Source organism: Alosa sapidissima, chromosome 12 (genome assembly GCF_018492685.1).
Source record: "Alosa sapidissima isolate fAloSap1 chromosome 12, fAloSap1.pri, whole genome shotgun sequence".
In the NCBI taxonomy this organism is placed as follows: domain Eukaryota; kingdom Metazoa; phylum Chordata; class Actinopteri; order Clupeiformes; family Clupeidae; genus Alosa; species Alosa sapidissima.
The window spans coordinates 22,551,309-22,563,393 of NC_055968.1; the positions used below are offsets into that span (position 1 = coordinate 22,551,309).

Here is a 12,085-nt window from a genome sequence, read left to right on the forward strand (position 1 = left end):
CCCCCGAAAGGAGGGTAGGGCAGACACAGTTTTCTGTGAATATCTCGACAGTAGGGTTTAGGAGGACCACCTTTTTTGTATGTTGATCTTAAGGGGCCATGTCAACCCATTCCATAACCACTCATTTCATGTATAGCGTCACCTAGTTAAAAATGAAAAAGTAAAAATGAGGTGTTGTATCTGTGACTAGACATGGTCAAAACTGCACAAAATTGGACAAATATGTTTGCCTCCAGGGGTCATGTTAACCCATTCCATATGCACACATGTGCATAAACAGATACCAATGCACACACATACATTCACAGTAATCATACGTATGACACATACACACACAGTAGGCACACACACAAGCACATGCACGTACACACACACACACACACACACACACACACACACACACACACACACACACATAAACATAAATCTATGAACTAATCATGTTTTGGTACTTGTTGTCTAGCAGATTACAGTGAGAATTGAGTGTGCATAATGCAATTAAGTGAGACAGTTAGAATCATATATGCGTTTCACCTTTTGTTTTTAGCCAGGAGCCAGACCAGCAGATACAGTACCTTGACTTTGCTGAATTATTGAAGCAAAACAGCCTTAGTTAGTACTTGGATAAGAAACCTCCTTGGAAGAGTAGGTTCCTGCTGGAAGTGGTGTTGGTGGCTGGCTAGTAGGTGGCACTCTTCCCTGTGGCCAAAAGCCACCAAACAAATATCAATCCCAATGCCCTATTGCAGTGACAGGGACACTGTACTGCAGGAGATGTTTTCCTTTGCATGAATGTTAAATTGAGGTCCTGACTCACCATGGTTGTTAAAGATCCCATGCCACTTATCGCAAAGAGTAGGTGGTTCCCTGATTTGCTGGCTAAATTCCCAACCTGGTTCATTCAATTTGGCCTTGTAATCATCCTCCTAGTGTGTAATTGGTTCATTCACTCCTTTACTCTCCATCTGAAACTAGTGTGTGGTGAACATTCTGGCACATAATGGTTGTTGTGCATCACTTAGATGGGTGCTACACATTGGTGGTGCTTAGTGAGATTCCACCTCTCCTGTGAAGCACTTTGAGTGTCAAGAAAAGTGCTATAACTGTAATATATTGTTGTTACATTAACCCTTCTCACCCCACCCTACCCCTTTTTACTCCTGTTAAATATATATATATATATATATATATATATATATATATATATATATATATATATATATATATATATATATATATACTGTACATTTGATGTTTGTTAACATTGTTAAATTATGGTGATTCACTAGTCCCCTACAGTATTGTTAAGGACGGAACCAGTTCTGCATGCATTGTTGTAACAGATGAGCTAGGTTATTGGTAAATTGGTTGAATAGCACACTACACATGCACACACATATACATGCACACACACGACACGCACAAACACGCACAAACACGCACACGCACTCAAACACATAAACACACACACACACACACACATACAAACACACATACATACACAAACACACACACACACACACACACACACACACACACACACACACACATACAGACACACACACACACACACACAAAAAAAAACTAACTGACATGCAGGCACACACATTCAATAAACACACACAGAAGCACACATACACAAAAACAACTACACACTCTGCACACACTCAATTACAAACACAAAAAAGGAACAAAGTAGGAAATGAACACAATTTGACAAACGTGACTTATTTTTGTGGGAAAAATCTGCTGGACTGGGCAGCGGTCTTATTTTGTACCGCTCTGCGGTACATCTAGTTAGTTCTGTAGTTCAGTTCTGTGAAACAAACCAATTTGTGACCAATTTGCAGAGGTGGGAGTAAGTCACACAATTCACAAGCAAGTCTTATCAAACTTCAAGTCCAAGTATTTGTTTGTGACAATCAACCAAGTCAAGTCATGTCATAGCTTGGGTCAAGCAAGTCACAAGTGAAATCTTACAAATTCATGATGATTTATCCACATTTTGATTTTGAAATAGGCTACGGTAGGCTAGTTATGAACTGCTGGAGTTCTATTTGCAACAAAATACTATGTTTTTATTGCTACTCATTACTCAAAAGGCATTGCATTCAAACCAAATACATCTGAATGGTTTATACAACTAGATGTACCGCAGAGCGGTACATAATACGTCTGCCGCTCAGTCCTGCACATTCTCTCCGCAAAAATAAATCACACAATTTGTCTCCATCTTCTACTCCATCCCTTACTCTTGCAAATTTTGTGTATGTTAATGAGTGTGTGTGTTTTTCTGTGTGTGTATGTGCTTGCATGTGTGTGTGTGTTTTTATGTGTGGGTGTGTTATGTGTGTGTGTGTGTGTGAGAGAGAGAGTGTGAATGCATGTATGTGCGTGTCTGTGTCTGTGAATGTGCATTTGTGCGTGTGCGTGCATGTGTATCGTGTCTTCTTGTGTGTGCGTGTTTATGTGTGTGTGTGGGGGTGTCTACAAGCGTCTGTGTGCATGCATGTGTGTGTTCATGTGTGTGTGTGTGTGCGTGTGTGTGAGTTTGTGTGTGCCTGTGTGTAATTGATATGGCCCCCCATGAACGGAAAACTTGGCACCCATTGAGAAGGTGTCATAATGATCCTACACTTCAAATTTCGTGCAGTTCTGAACCTGTCAGCTAAAGATACCTGCGATTAGGACTTGTTTTTGTTAGGTGGTGCTATACCTCAAATGAGTGGATACATGGGATGTGTTGACATGGCCACTGAAGACCGTCATACAAAAAAATGTGGTCATCCTAGGCCCTACTTCTAGGCCCTACTTCCTAGGCTTATGCAGGATTATGAAGAAGTCTTGTCCCGTATGTATGAGTGTGCCAGCCACATGTCATACTTCCTTTTCTCATGCTGCCTGAGTGCAGAACAGACCATTCTTGTCACAGCAATGCACACCTGCTCTGATCTGCTATTCTGATGGGGGTTTTTCTGTAGATACCACAAGGAATCCCCGTCCTGGTGAAGAAGATGGCAAAGGTATGACCATAAACATCAAATCGTGTGGAAAACGGATTATTATCCCAGCACAACGTTTATTTCTTATCTTGCACTTGCATTTTTTTGAGCAATGCGCCAAGGAGAGTGGCAATTAACAATATAGGAGGGGTCTGGCGCATTGTCTAAAAATCACTATCGTACACTATCTAAAACGCAGTACGCCACTGACCAAGAGAAACCTGGTCAGAAGTCCATGGCGAGTTGTTTATATGTTATTTTAAGGGCGCATTATCAACAGTGATATGGGCTAGTGCACAACACACCATGCTTCTTTCATCCACGAACGCGCACCAGCGCAAATCCATGCAGATCCTGAACTATACTAAACTATTGCCAGTAACCATGCGTTTTAGACTGTCATGATAGGGCCCAAGGGCCCCTATCTGATAATCATATTATTAAATTTATAACAATTATAAGAAAATACAGTACACATTACAAAAATGTTACAGTGACTAATTGGCAGTCTCTTGTGAGTATGGTAACCATATCCAAAAAGGATCTGGCACAGCAAATTCCAGTCACTTTGCCAGAAAAAAACTACTTTTGTCTTCATGTTTCAAACTGCCTCATTTGAACACATTCACACAGATATTGCCGTGACCACAGTTTTTCGGTGAAAGACCTGGTACTGTTGTGTAGCAGTCAGTAAAAATCTTTCAGCTTGTCTCTGAGGAAAACAAGTATTTGCACTCACCTTCCCCATCTCTGATTGAGTTCCCCCTAAACAAGGGTCTGTTCTGTAAGTAACCTATCCTCTGTTTCTCATTTCCCCAAAAGATTACCACTTTACCAGCAGGAAGAAGATGCAGGAGGGCATCAATAATGGAGACTTCATTGAGAATGCTGAATTCTCAGGGAAAATGTACGGAACAAGTTAATGCCTGTCTAACTTGACACACTACTGTATGTGCCATCCTTGCCATACTTCATTACCTTGGTGACAAACTTGTCTCCGTGGTTAAAGGAGATGACAGGTGAAGCTCTGGCAGACACTAAGAGCAAGTCAACCCAAGAAAAGCGCTAGGGCTCATAATTTGGAGTACAATCTACCAACCTCTTTGTAAGCTGAAGTTCTTCCACTTTGTGTTGCCCATGGTGCACTGTGTTCAGTAAACTGGGTAATAATCTGCCAATCCTTATATGAGGAGTTGAGATACAGCTGCTCACAAGTTGTTGAATGATGTGTTTTCCTTTGGTTTTGTCCCAGAGTGCATATTATGAAGTATGGATGTATTTTGTGGCTAAATAATGTGTTTACATATTCATTTAAACAAATATGCATTGGTTACTGATGTGCTGATTTGGCCTATGCCTCCACAGTAAGTCTGCTATTGAGGATGTCCAGGCGCAGAACCTCATCTGCATTCTCGATGTTGACATCCAAGGAATGAAAAACATCAAGGAGACTGACCTCAACCCCATCTACATCTCTATCCAGCCCCCCTCAATGGAGATCCTGGTAAGGTGTCGCCACTGGGGCAAGGCAGATTAACACCTGTGAAGAGATTCCTGCTATGCCGTTCCTGACGCATCACAGTAAACTATTGCATCTTAACTCTGCTTCTTCTTCTTCTCCTTCTTCTTCTTCAGGAAAACCGTCTGAGAGACAGACAGACTGAGGCAGATGACAGTTTAGAGAAGCGTTTGGACGCTGCAAGAACAGACATGGAGCTCAGTAAGTCCAAATACATCCATTCAAAATCTTTTGTTTTAAACTTCTGATCCACAACCAGACACAGAACAAAACCCACTTAAATCCTATTTCTTTATTAACCTTTTTAATCAGTAGTTAAGGAACCTGGATTATTTGACCTGGTCATCATCAATGATGACTTAGAGGAAGCATACAAAAAGCTGAAAAGTGCTCTTATGGAGGTAAGCTCATGTGTAGATGTTATTCCTATTCTCAACATGTTCTGTGTACTTGAAATGAGGTATAGACCCTTTATAGACCAACAATAAAAACAAAAACAATGCTTGAACGTTCTATTTGGGCCCCAATCTACTTCCTCTGCATTAAGATAACATATGGAATGTTAAAACGGAAGTCTTGTGGGGCCAACTATGATGCTGATAATGGAACTCTCTTGAAAGGGTCCATATTGGTACCACACACAAAGTTGAAGTCATATGACATCACATGCAATGCTAATGAACACAATGTCCTCTCTGTCTCAACAGGAGATACAGAAGGTACAGGATTCCAAGGAAGATGCTTCAAATTCAGCTTCTGACACTGGGTGTACAAGCCTTAAGGACTAGCCTTTGATAAGCAATCAAAATGTTGGTTTAGAGGTTCAAAGCAGTTAATTCTGCGTGCTGCATGATATTTTACAACTTTGCCAGAGGATTGGTCACCTATACTAACTGATGATTTCTGATGTATATAAGTATATAGTATTAAGTATATATAGTCTTTTGATCCCGTGAGGGAAATTTGGTCTCTGCATTTATCCCAATCCGTGAATTAGTGAACACACTCAGCACACAGTGAACACACAGTGAGGTGAAGCACACAATAATCCCGACGCAGTGAGCTGCCTTCTACAGCGGCACTCGGGGAGCAGTGAGTGGTTAGGTGCCTTGCTCGAGGGCACTTCAGCCGTTCCTACTGGTCGGAACCTGTTCTGTTGCTTTGGCTCAGTGACTAAAATAGCCTACCACATTCCTACCTTTGATAAGAATAGTGTCCTTTGAAAGCTGTTCATTTGTTGAAAATGGGATGGTTCAGTGGTGTTATGTGATACGCAGGACTACGCAGTATACCCACTTAAAAAGCATCACCATCTTAGTATACCCACTTAAAATAGGAAAGGATACGTATAGAATAAACATTTGGGGTTGATCACTATACCCACTACATCACAGTATACCCATTACAGCTAGACTACACCACTAGGATAGTTATACCTAATATGTTTCAAATGATGCAGGCCTATGAAATCCATTAAGCCTATAGCCTAGGCTTTTATAGATTTAGTCTATATAGAAATGTGGATATGTTAAAGGTAGGCTATGCGATGATAAGATTTTCACCTTACCATAACCTTTACAAAGCCAATTTGATGGTAAATGAACTTGTTGTAATAGGGGAATCGTTCACCTAGCAGCCATACAGCATCTATAGCAGCTAAGAGAACCATGGAACTTCAAAAATAGTTGACCCGAAGACATCTCGCAAGAATCGTGAAACATTACCTTGTCAGATCATGGACGGATTACGAACTTTCGGGGCCCCTGGGCCCAGATGTATTAAGGGCCCCCCACTAATTATCGCATATGTGGAAATGGGGGACCCCCAGAATTTTTTTTATTTGTTTGATGTGATTTCCTGTATTCTGGTGCATTTTGGGGATGGCCAATACTAAATTCAATCAGATTCATAGCCTATCCTGATTTGTTGATATTGAGGCAGTGATTCCATGCAAAGGCTTGGGCTTCAGGGCCCCTGGGCCTGGGCCCGGTAGGCCCGTGCAGTAATCCATCCCTGTGTCAGATAGTTTTTTGCCTGTCCTTTGCCTCCAAACAATTTTTCATTGTGTACGGGAAGCCACAAGAAAAAAAAAATAAATATATATATATATATATATGAAGAGTTCAGATGCAAAACCCTCTAAATCCGTCTGACCACTTTTCTTTTAAATGAGCATTTAAATTCAGGCTCCTATAGGTTTTTGCCTATAAATCGATATTTCAGACCAGGAAGAGAGTGGTATTTATAGGCTACTAGGGAGAGCTCTACAGTCGCCACAAAAAAACGTGAAACGGTAGGCTATAATTTAGTCATAAATTGTGGAAATTCATAATACATGTCATGGCTATTTTCATATGGTAGGCCTATCTGTGGCTATCTGTGCACATTTTGATGTGAAAGAGCTGGCAATGATAAACTGATCATCAGTCTCCTAATATCACATAAAGTGAAATTATAAATCGCACAAACAGTTGATTTCAGATGTTATGTTCCAATGTATTTTTTATTATTGAGGAATGCATGATTTTGCGAAATGAATGTTTTGGGAGGTTCAGTGCGAGTGCGCAGTGTCATTAAAAATGTTAACAAACTTTTGTCTTTTGCTTTTTGTGTTTATTCTGTCTGTCCATGCAAGACACCGTAAAGACCTTGGTGCCTAGCAACCGTAAACATTCACTTTAGGGAAGGGAAGTGAGTGAATGGCATGCACAAATCTGAACCAAAGATTCTATCTTTGTTCTGAACGTTACTGCCTTGCAGAGATGTATCTGTTATATATCAATCCATGATATATCTTATTATAGTCTAATTATATTCCTGTATATTAAATGAAAGTCAACGAAGCCTTCAATTCGACGTGACAACTTAAAGATAGTCCAGGCAAGTTTCCATGGATCTAACCATAGATCTAACGTTAACTTAAAGTTACTGTAAACACCTTTATGGTTTCCTTAGATAGCATATGGTTCCGTTAACGTTAGATAGCCTAGCAAATCCTATAGGTTTTGTTTTAATATATAAAAGTTTTGATTTATGATTACTGTTATTATAATTATACGTTCAGTGCGGTCCTCTGGTGAGGGTCTGCTATGTCGGTTTTCCATCAACAAGAGGTCACAGCCAAGAATCTTTTCATTCTGTGACCCATAGTTGGTGGAATGATAAGGTAGGCCTACTTTACCTAGCCCCCAATTATCACCACTTTTGTTCGGAAATTCTAAAACAACGATGTTTTTTAACACTTCAAAATAACATTTGCTAAATGAATCTTACATTTTTCAGTAGCCATAGCTGTGTAGATTTAAACAAAATCTGGTTTGGTTCTTAACGGGAGCATTTACTGCCTGAAATATCCGATTTTGTTTACCACGCTCGGAGTTATAGTGCTGGCCTGATGGGTCGCCTATTTACGCCGTTTCAACGGCACATGAACGGTTAGAATTCCCGTCATGAAATTAAAATTCCACTGGAGCTCCAAGCGTACGTGTACACGCAGCTTTACAACACTGTTTACAACTCTTTGAGTCACGGTAAAATGTAATTTTTGGTACATAGCTAATTTAGATACACCCTTGGTGTGGGTGCTTGCGTTTCTTTAGGAAACCGCCGTCTTGGTTTGTATAGAAATGGATATTAAGTGACACATACACGCAAGACGGCGGAAATACGGACCGACCGTAATAAGGAGAGTTCCGATACTGCTCTTCGTTCTAGCTAAAATTTGGGGATCTTCAAAAAGCTTCTAAGACGCATCTGTTGTTTACTTAAACCTAAACAATTTCCTACAGAGTAGCGGTTTGTAGTTTTTGTAGTGTAGCCTATGTCTTTGTAAAGTACTTTGGATAAAGGCCTCTAGGCCTACCATAAACAGACATAAACATTACACTACTCTTATTATTCCCCTTTATAAAGCACTTTGTTCAACCACATGTTGTTTTAAACTGTGCTGTACAAATTAGAGATGCAGTAGGAGCATCATAAACGGCACTGTACAGTAAGTTGTCGGTGGCGCTTGACAATTTACTGTCTAGTGCCAAGTGGTACAAGACAAAAGTAGGACAGTAAGTGGCATAAGACAGTAACTTAGGCGAATGGTGCAGGATATGCAAGTGGTATGAGACAGAAGGCGAATGGTGTGCGCCACCAACAACAGTTTTTGCCCCTACTGCTTCTGATAAACTGACCTGATTCTTTTTTCACTGCAGTTCAGCCAGTCTGTGGAGATGTCAACGAGCAAAGAACAAGCAGCTATAAGTCAAGTAATGGCTTTCCTTCGTGAATGGGACCAGGGCAACAAAATGGTGAGGTGTCGCATGCTTACTGAGTTCGTAAATCAGCACCAAGGCAAAACATGCCCCGCCTTGGAACTGGAATTTGCACAAGTTGCCAGTTTATTCCTCGCAAGGCTTACAGCCTGGATGAGACTGACGTATCCATTTATTGTGCTTATAATAAAACTGCACTACACGTTCATTTATTGTCCACCCATCAGAACATCTGTCTGCATTTCATTGATTTGAGCTATGATGGATCTATTGTATATCAAGATCGACCTTAAAACACACTATTCAGATACATGTTTGGGACATGTTTAGGGCTGCAGCTTAAGGCAGTGGGTGTCTTCCTCTCTGCATCAAACAAGTAAGTGAAATTCATTTGTCACAGTTGGTAAAGTAAAGTTGACACATACAGTTATCACCTTTGTAATAACTTAATGTTCTCTGTTTATGTAAGTCATCGTTATCTGATTGAGTTCCTGGAGGTTGGAGGAGTCCTGACCCTCCTGGAGATCTTGGGTCAGAATCAGACCAAAGAGGAGGACAAAGCTGAGGCCCTGCATCTGCTCCAGATAGTGTCCAATGCTGGACGCAAGTACAAAGAACTCGTCTGTGAAAGCTATGGTATGCAAGTACAGTCAAGATCACTGGTAGCTAATTGAAGGATTAGGTGGTCACTTCATGAAATACCCTTTCATACTGAATAATACTTTACTACTCCACAACAGCCAGTGGTAAAGTACTTACAACAAACAAAATTATACTGCTAAATAGACTAAATATTATAGGCTTTGATATTTAAACTGTTATGAATTCATCATTTTGTTGAGGCCTACAGGTGTGAGAGCCATTGCTGAGTGCTTGGCCACATCACAGATTGAGAGCACCCAGGAAACAGCTCAGTTGCTTCTGGAATCCCTGGCTCATGGCAATCCCAAATACCAAAACCAGGTGTACAAGGGTCTGATTGCCCTTCTGCCATGCACCTCTCCAAAGACACAACAGCTTGTTCTACAGACCCTTCGCATTGTGCAGGTAAGTACAGAACATGGTAAGGTAGGGAGCCCTTTATTCCATAGGGAGCTGGATAAAGGGCTGGAAATAGCACCGGCAGCAGTATATATTTTTGTGATTTATGCCAGATAAGAGTTATAGAGACTATAGGCTAGAGTGACATTAGTCCAGGACTCACAATTGTTAGCTACAGTATGCCTGTGCAGATGAACCATTACTCCATTCTACATAGTAGCATTTGATAATTAAGTGCCTATTTGATTTTTTTTTTCAGTGATGTACAACATGGCTGTTTTATGAGGGGTTTGTTACTCAATCTCACTATATGAAACTGGTTGCCTTTTTTCTCTTCCACTTAAGGACATTGTGAAGGTCGCTTACCCGAGTATTGTTGAACCACTGCTGAATTCACTCAGATCTCTGCACCTCGAGCTGCAACATGAAGGTCAGCATCATATCAAATGCTGTCATTTTCATAGGCACTTTTGTGTAATCAACAGCCAGGCTGAATGACACCCTGAGTCCTAATTTAAATGGCGGGCAAAGTGTGAAATGTCTATCAACAAGCAAAGTTCTCGTGCATGAACTGTAGCTATCGTGTGGCATGTGGGCGCATTGAACTGATTCATTGATGTTTGCAGTTAAGGTCTTGCCCATGGTGTTAAATTAGGGAAATTGATTTTGCCTATAGTTATATAAAAAGAAAATGAGCTTAGTTAGATTTAAGACTTTGTCTATCATCCCAATTAGGGCCCCATCCTGACCTGTTTTCTCTTCCAGCTCTTGAGTTGATCACTGAGCTGAGGCACTATGAAGTTAGACCAGCCCTGCTCAAGGGTCTGGTTGCTCTGCTGAAACCTGTGAAGGAACGAGTGCAGAAGTACAAGATCCTCGAAGGTCAGACTGTAGTGTCAACCACTGATTAGTTCTCTTTTTGGAGTAGAATGTGTGGGAGGCAGAATGACCAGTATAACCCTTCTGTGTATTTACACACTGGATGAACAGCATGCCTTATTTTAAACAGTGTGTAATGTAACAGTTTTTATGTCCAAGTTATTACAGAACAGTAATTTGCAACGTGTAATTAAGATGTCATCATATTTGATGATAACTATATTTCTATAACTATATTAGAGGTTCCTTTATGAACAGGAAGGGCCACTGGAAGGTCATGATCTATGTACAGTTCATAATAAACGTTGCATGTGCAGAATATCTATTGTAGTCTTGATATGAAAGTGTTAATTAAGATATAACCGATTCATGGCCCTGAGAATAATCCTAGTATTGTTTTCAGATTCAGAAATGACAAAGATGACAGAATCCTTGCCATTATTTGTTCAACAAGCTGCTGCTGCCAAAGCCATAAGGTATTTTTAGACACTATAGTAAGTCTGTGTACTTACATTTTCGTTTGTAAGAGATATAGAGCTTCTCTCAAGCTTGTGTCAGTGTGTGTGTGTGTGTTTGTCTTTACTTAGCCTTTGGTTTGGTCTGTAGGATGCTGGCTCAGGGGAGTGAGGAGCTCTCCACTGAACTGCTCCATTTAAGAGTGGTCCATCACCTGCTGTACGCCATGGGCAACCAGAGCCATGCTGATGCTCAGAGACAGGCCAGCCTTGCTTTAGAGGTTGGGGATACACACACACACACACACACACACACACACACACACACACATTGGGAATTAGACTAACATAGATTTTGTAGCACACAAGTTTCCCTAACTTATCTGTTGTCATTTGGTTAAGCACTTTGTTCGGACCTACCCACTGGTGGAGGAGCATGTACGCAGGGCCATGGGCCAAACCCTATTTCAGTTGTTTATGGTGGGTGGAATTCTGTAAAATCATCTCATATATTAAGTGGCAGATAGAGGAAGAGTTGAATCTCTGATTCAAATGAGGTGAAAATCAAGAGAAAAATGCCTTCTTTTTTCTCAGTTGAACGCTGAGATTCTGTACATGAAGATGGATGAAATCCAAGCTGACATCTTACACTCAAACAAAGTGAACATAGCTGAGGGTATGTGTTCAGAGACAGCAATAAACACCATATTGTATTTTAAACACTGTCAGATAAGGCAGTTTACATGTTTGAATCTGTCATTCTCTTCTTTACAGCTATGGAGAATCAGAAATCTGACACATAAATTACCCATTTATGTCCAATGTACTTTTGTTAAGATTCATAGTAAACCTGTTTCAACATGTAAATGCGTCTTTTGTCATTTATATGGCTCAAATATCATGCTAAATTTAAGTGTGTGGCTT

General features: G+C 40.5%; 2 protein-coding genes across 6 annotated transcripts in view; both read left to right on the top strand.

Annotated features, from left to right (window-relative positions):
• The window catches only part of guk1b (guanylate kinase 1b), a 45,364-nt gene extending 39,858 nt beyond the window's left edge, over positions 1 to 5,506 (top strand). Inside the window, exons 57-58 of the mRNA XM_042057642.1 lie at positions 4,834 to 4,922; positions 5,229 to 5,506. Of these exons, the coding sequence (XP_041913576.1) occupies positions 4,834 to 4,922; positions 5,229 to 5,309 (170 nt within the window). The 3' untranslated portion in view covers positions 5,310 to 5,506. The remainder of the gene's footprint in view (positions 1 to 4,833; positions 4,923 to 5,228) is intronic.
• A 1,692-nt stretch (positions 5,507 to 7,198) lies between these two features.
• On the top strand, positions 7,199 to 12,028 carry armh1 (armadillo like helical domain containing 1). Of its 5 annotated transcripts, none has more exons than XM_042057714.1 (12): positions 7,199 to 7,401; positions 8,727 to 8,950; positions 9,094 to 9,162; positions 9,256 to 9,422; positions 9,637 to 9,833; positions 10,173 to 10,257; positions 10,593 to 10,709; positions 11,110 to 11,182; positions 11,313 to 11,442; positions 11,564 to 11,641; positions 11,756 to 11,837; positions 11,936 to 12,028. In XM_042057714.1, exons 2-12 carry the CDS (start codon positions 8,745 to 8,747, stop codon positions 11,962 to 11,964), a joined length of 1,233 nt encoding a protein of 410 aa, XP_041913648.1. In that variant the 5' UTR covers positions 7,199 to 7,401; positions 8,727 to 8,744; the 3' UTR covers positions 11,965 to 12,028. The 5 variants fall into 5 exon arrangements, with proteins under 5 accessions (XP_041913648.1, XP_041913649.1, XP_041913650.1 ...); XM_042057715.1 differs by having other exon boundaries at positions 8,732 to 8,950; XM_042057716.1 differs by having other exon boundaries at positions 8,736 to 8,950.
• The last annotated feature ends 57 nt before the right edge of the window (positions 12,029 to 12,085 follow it).

Excerpts from the sequence above, each read along its gene's own strand:
- armh1 (XM_042057713.1), top strand. Across the intron at positions 11,183-11,312 it reads GCTGCTGCCAAAGCCATAAG|GATGCTGGCTCAGGGGAGTG; the intron begins GTATTTTTAGAC and ends TTTGGTCTGTAG. Across the intron at positions 11,443-11,563 it reads AGGCCAGCCTTGCTTTAGAG|CACTTTGTTCGGACCTACCC; the intron begins GTTGGGGATACA and ends CATTTGGTTAAG.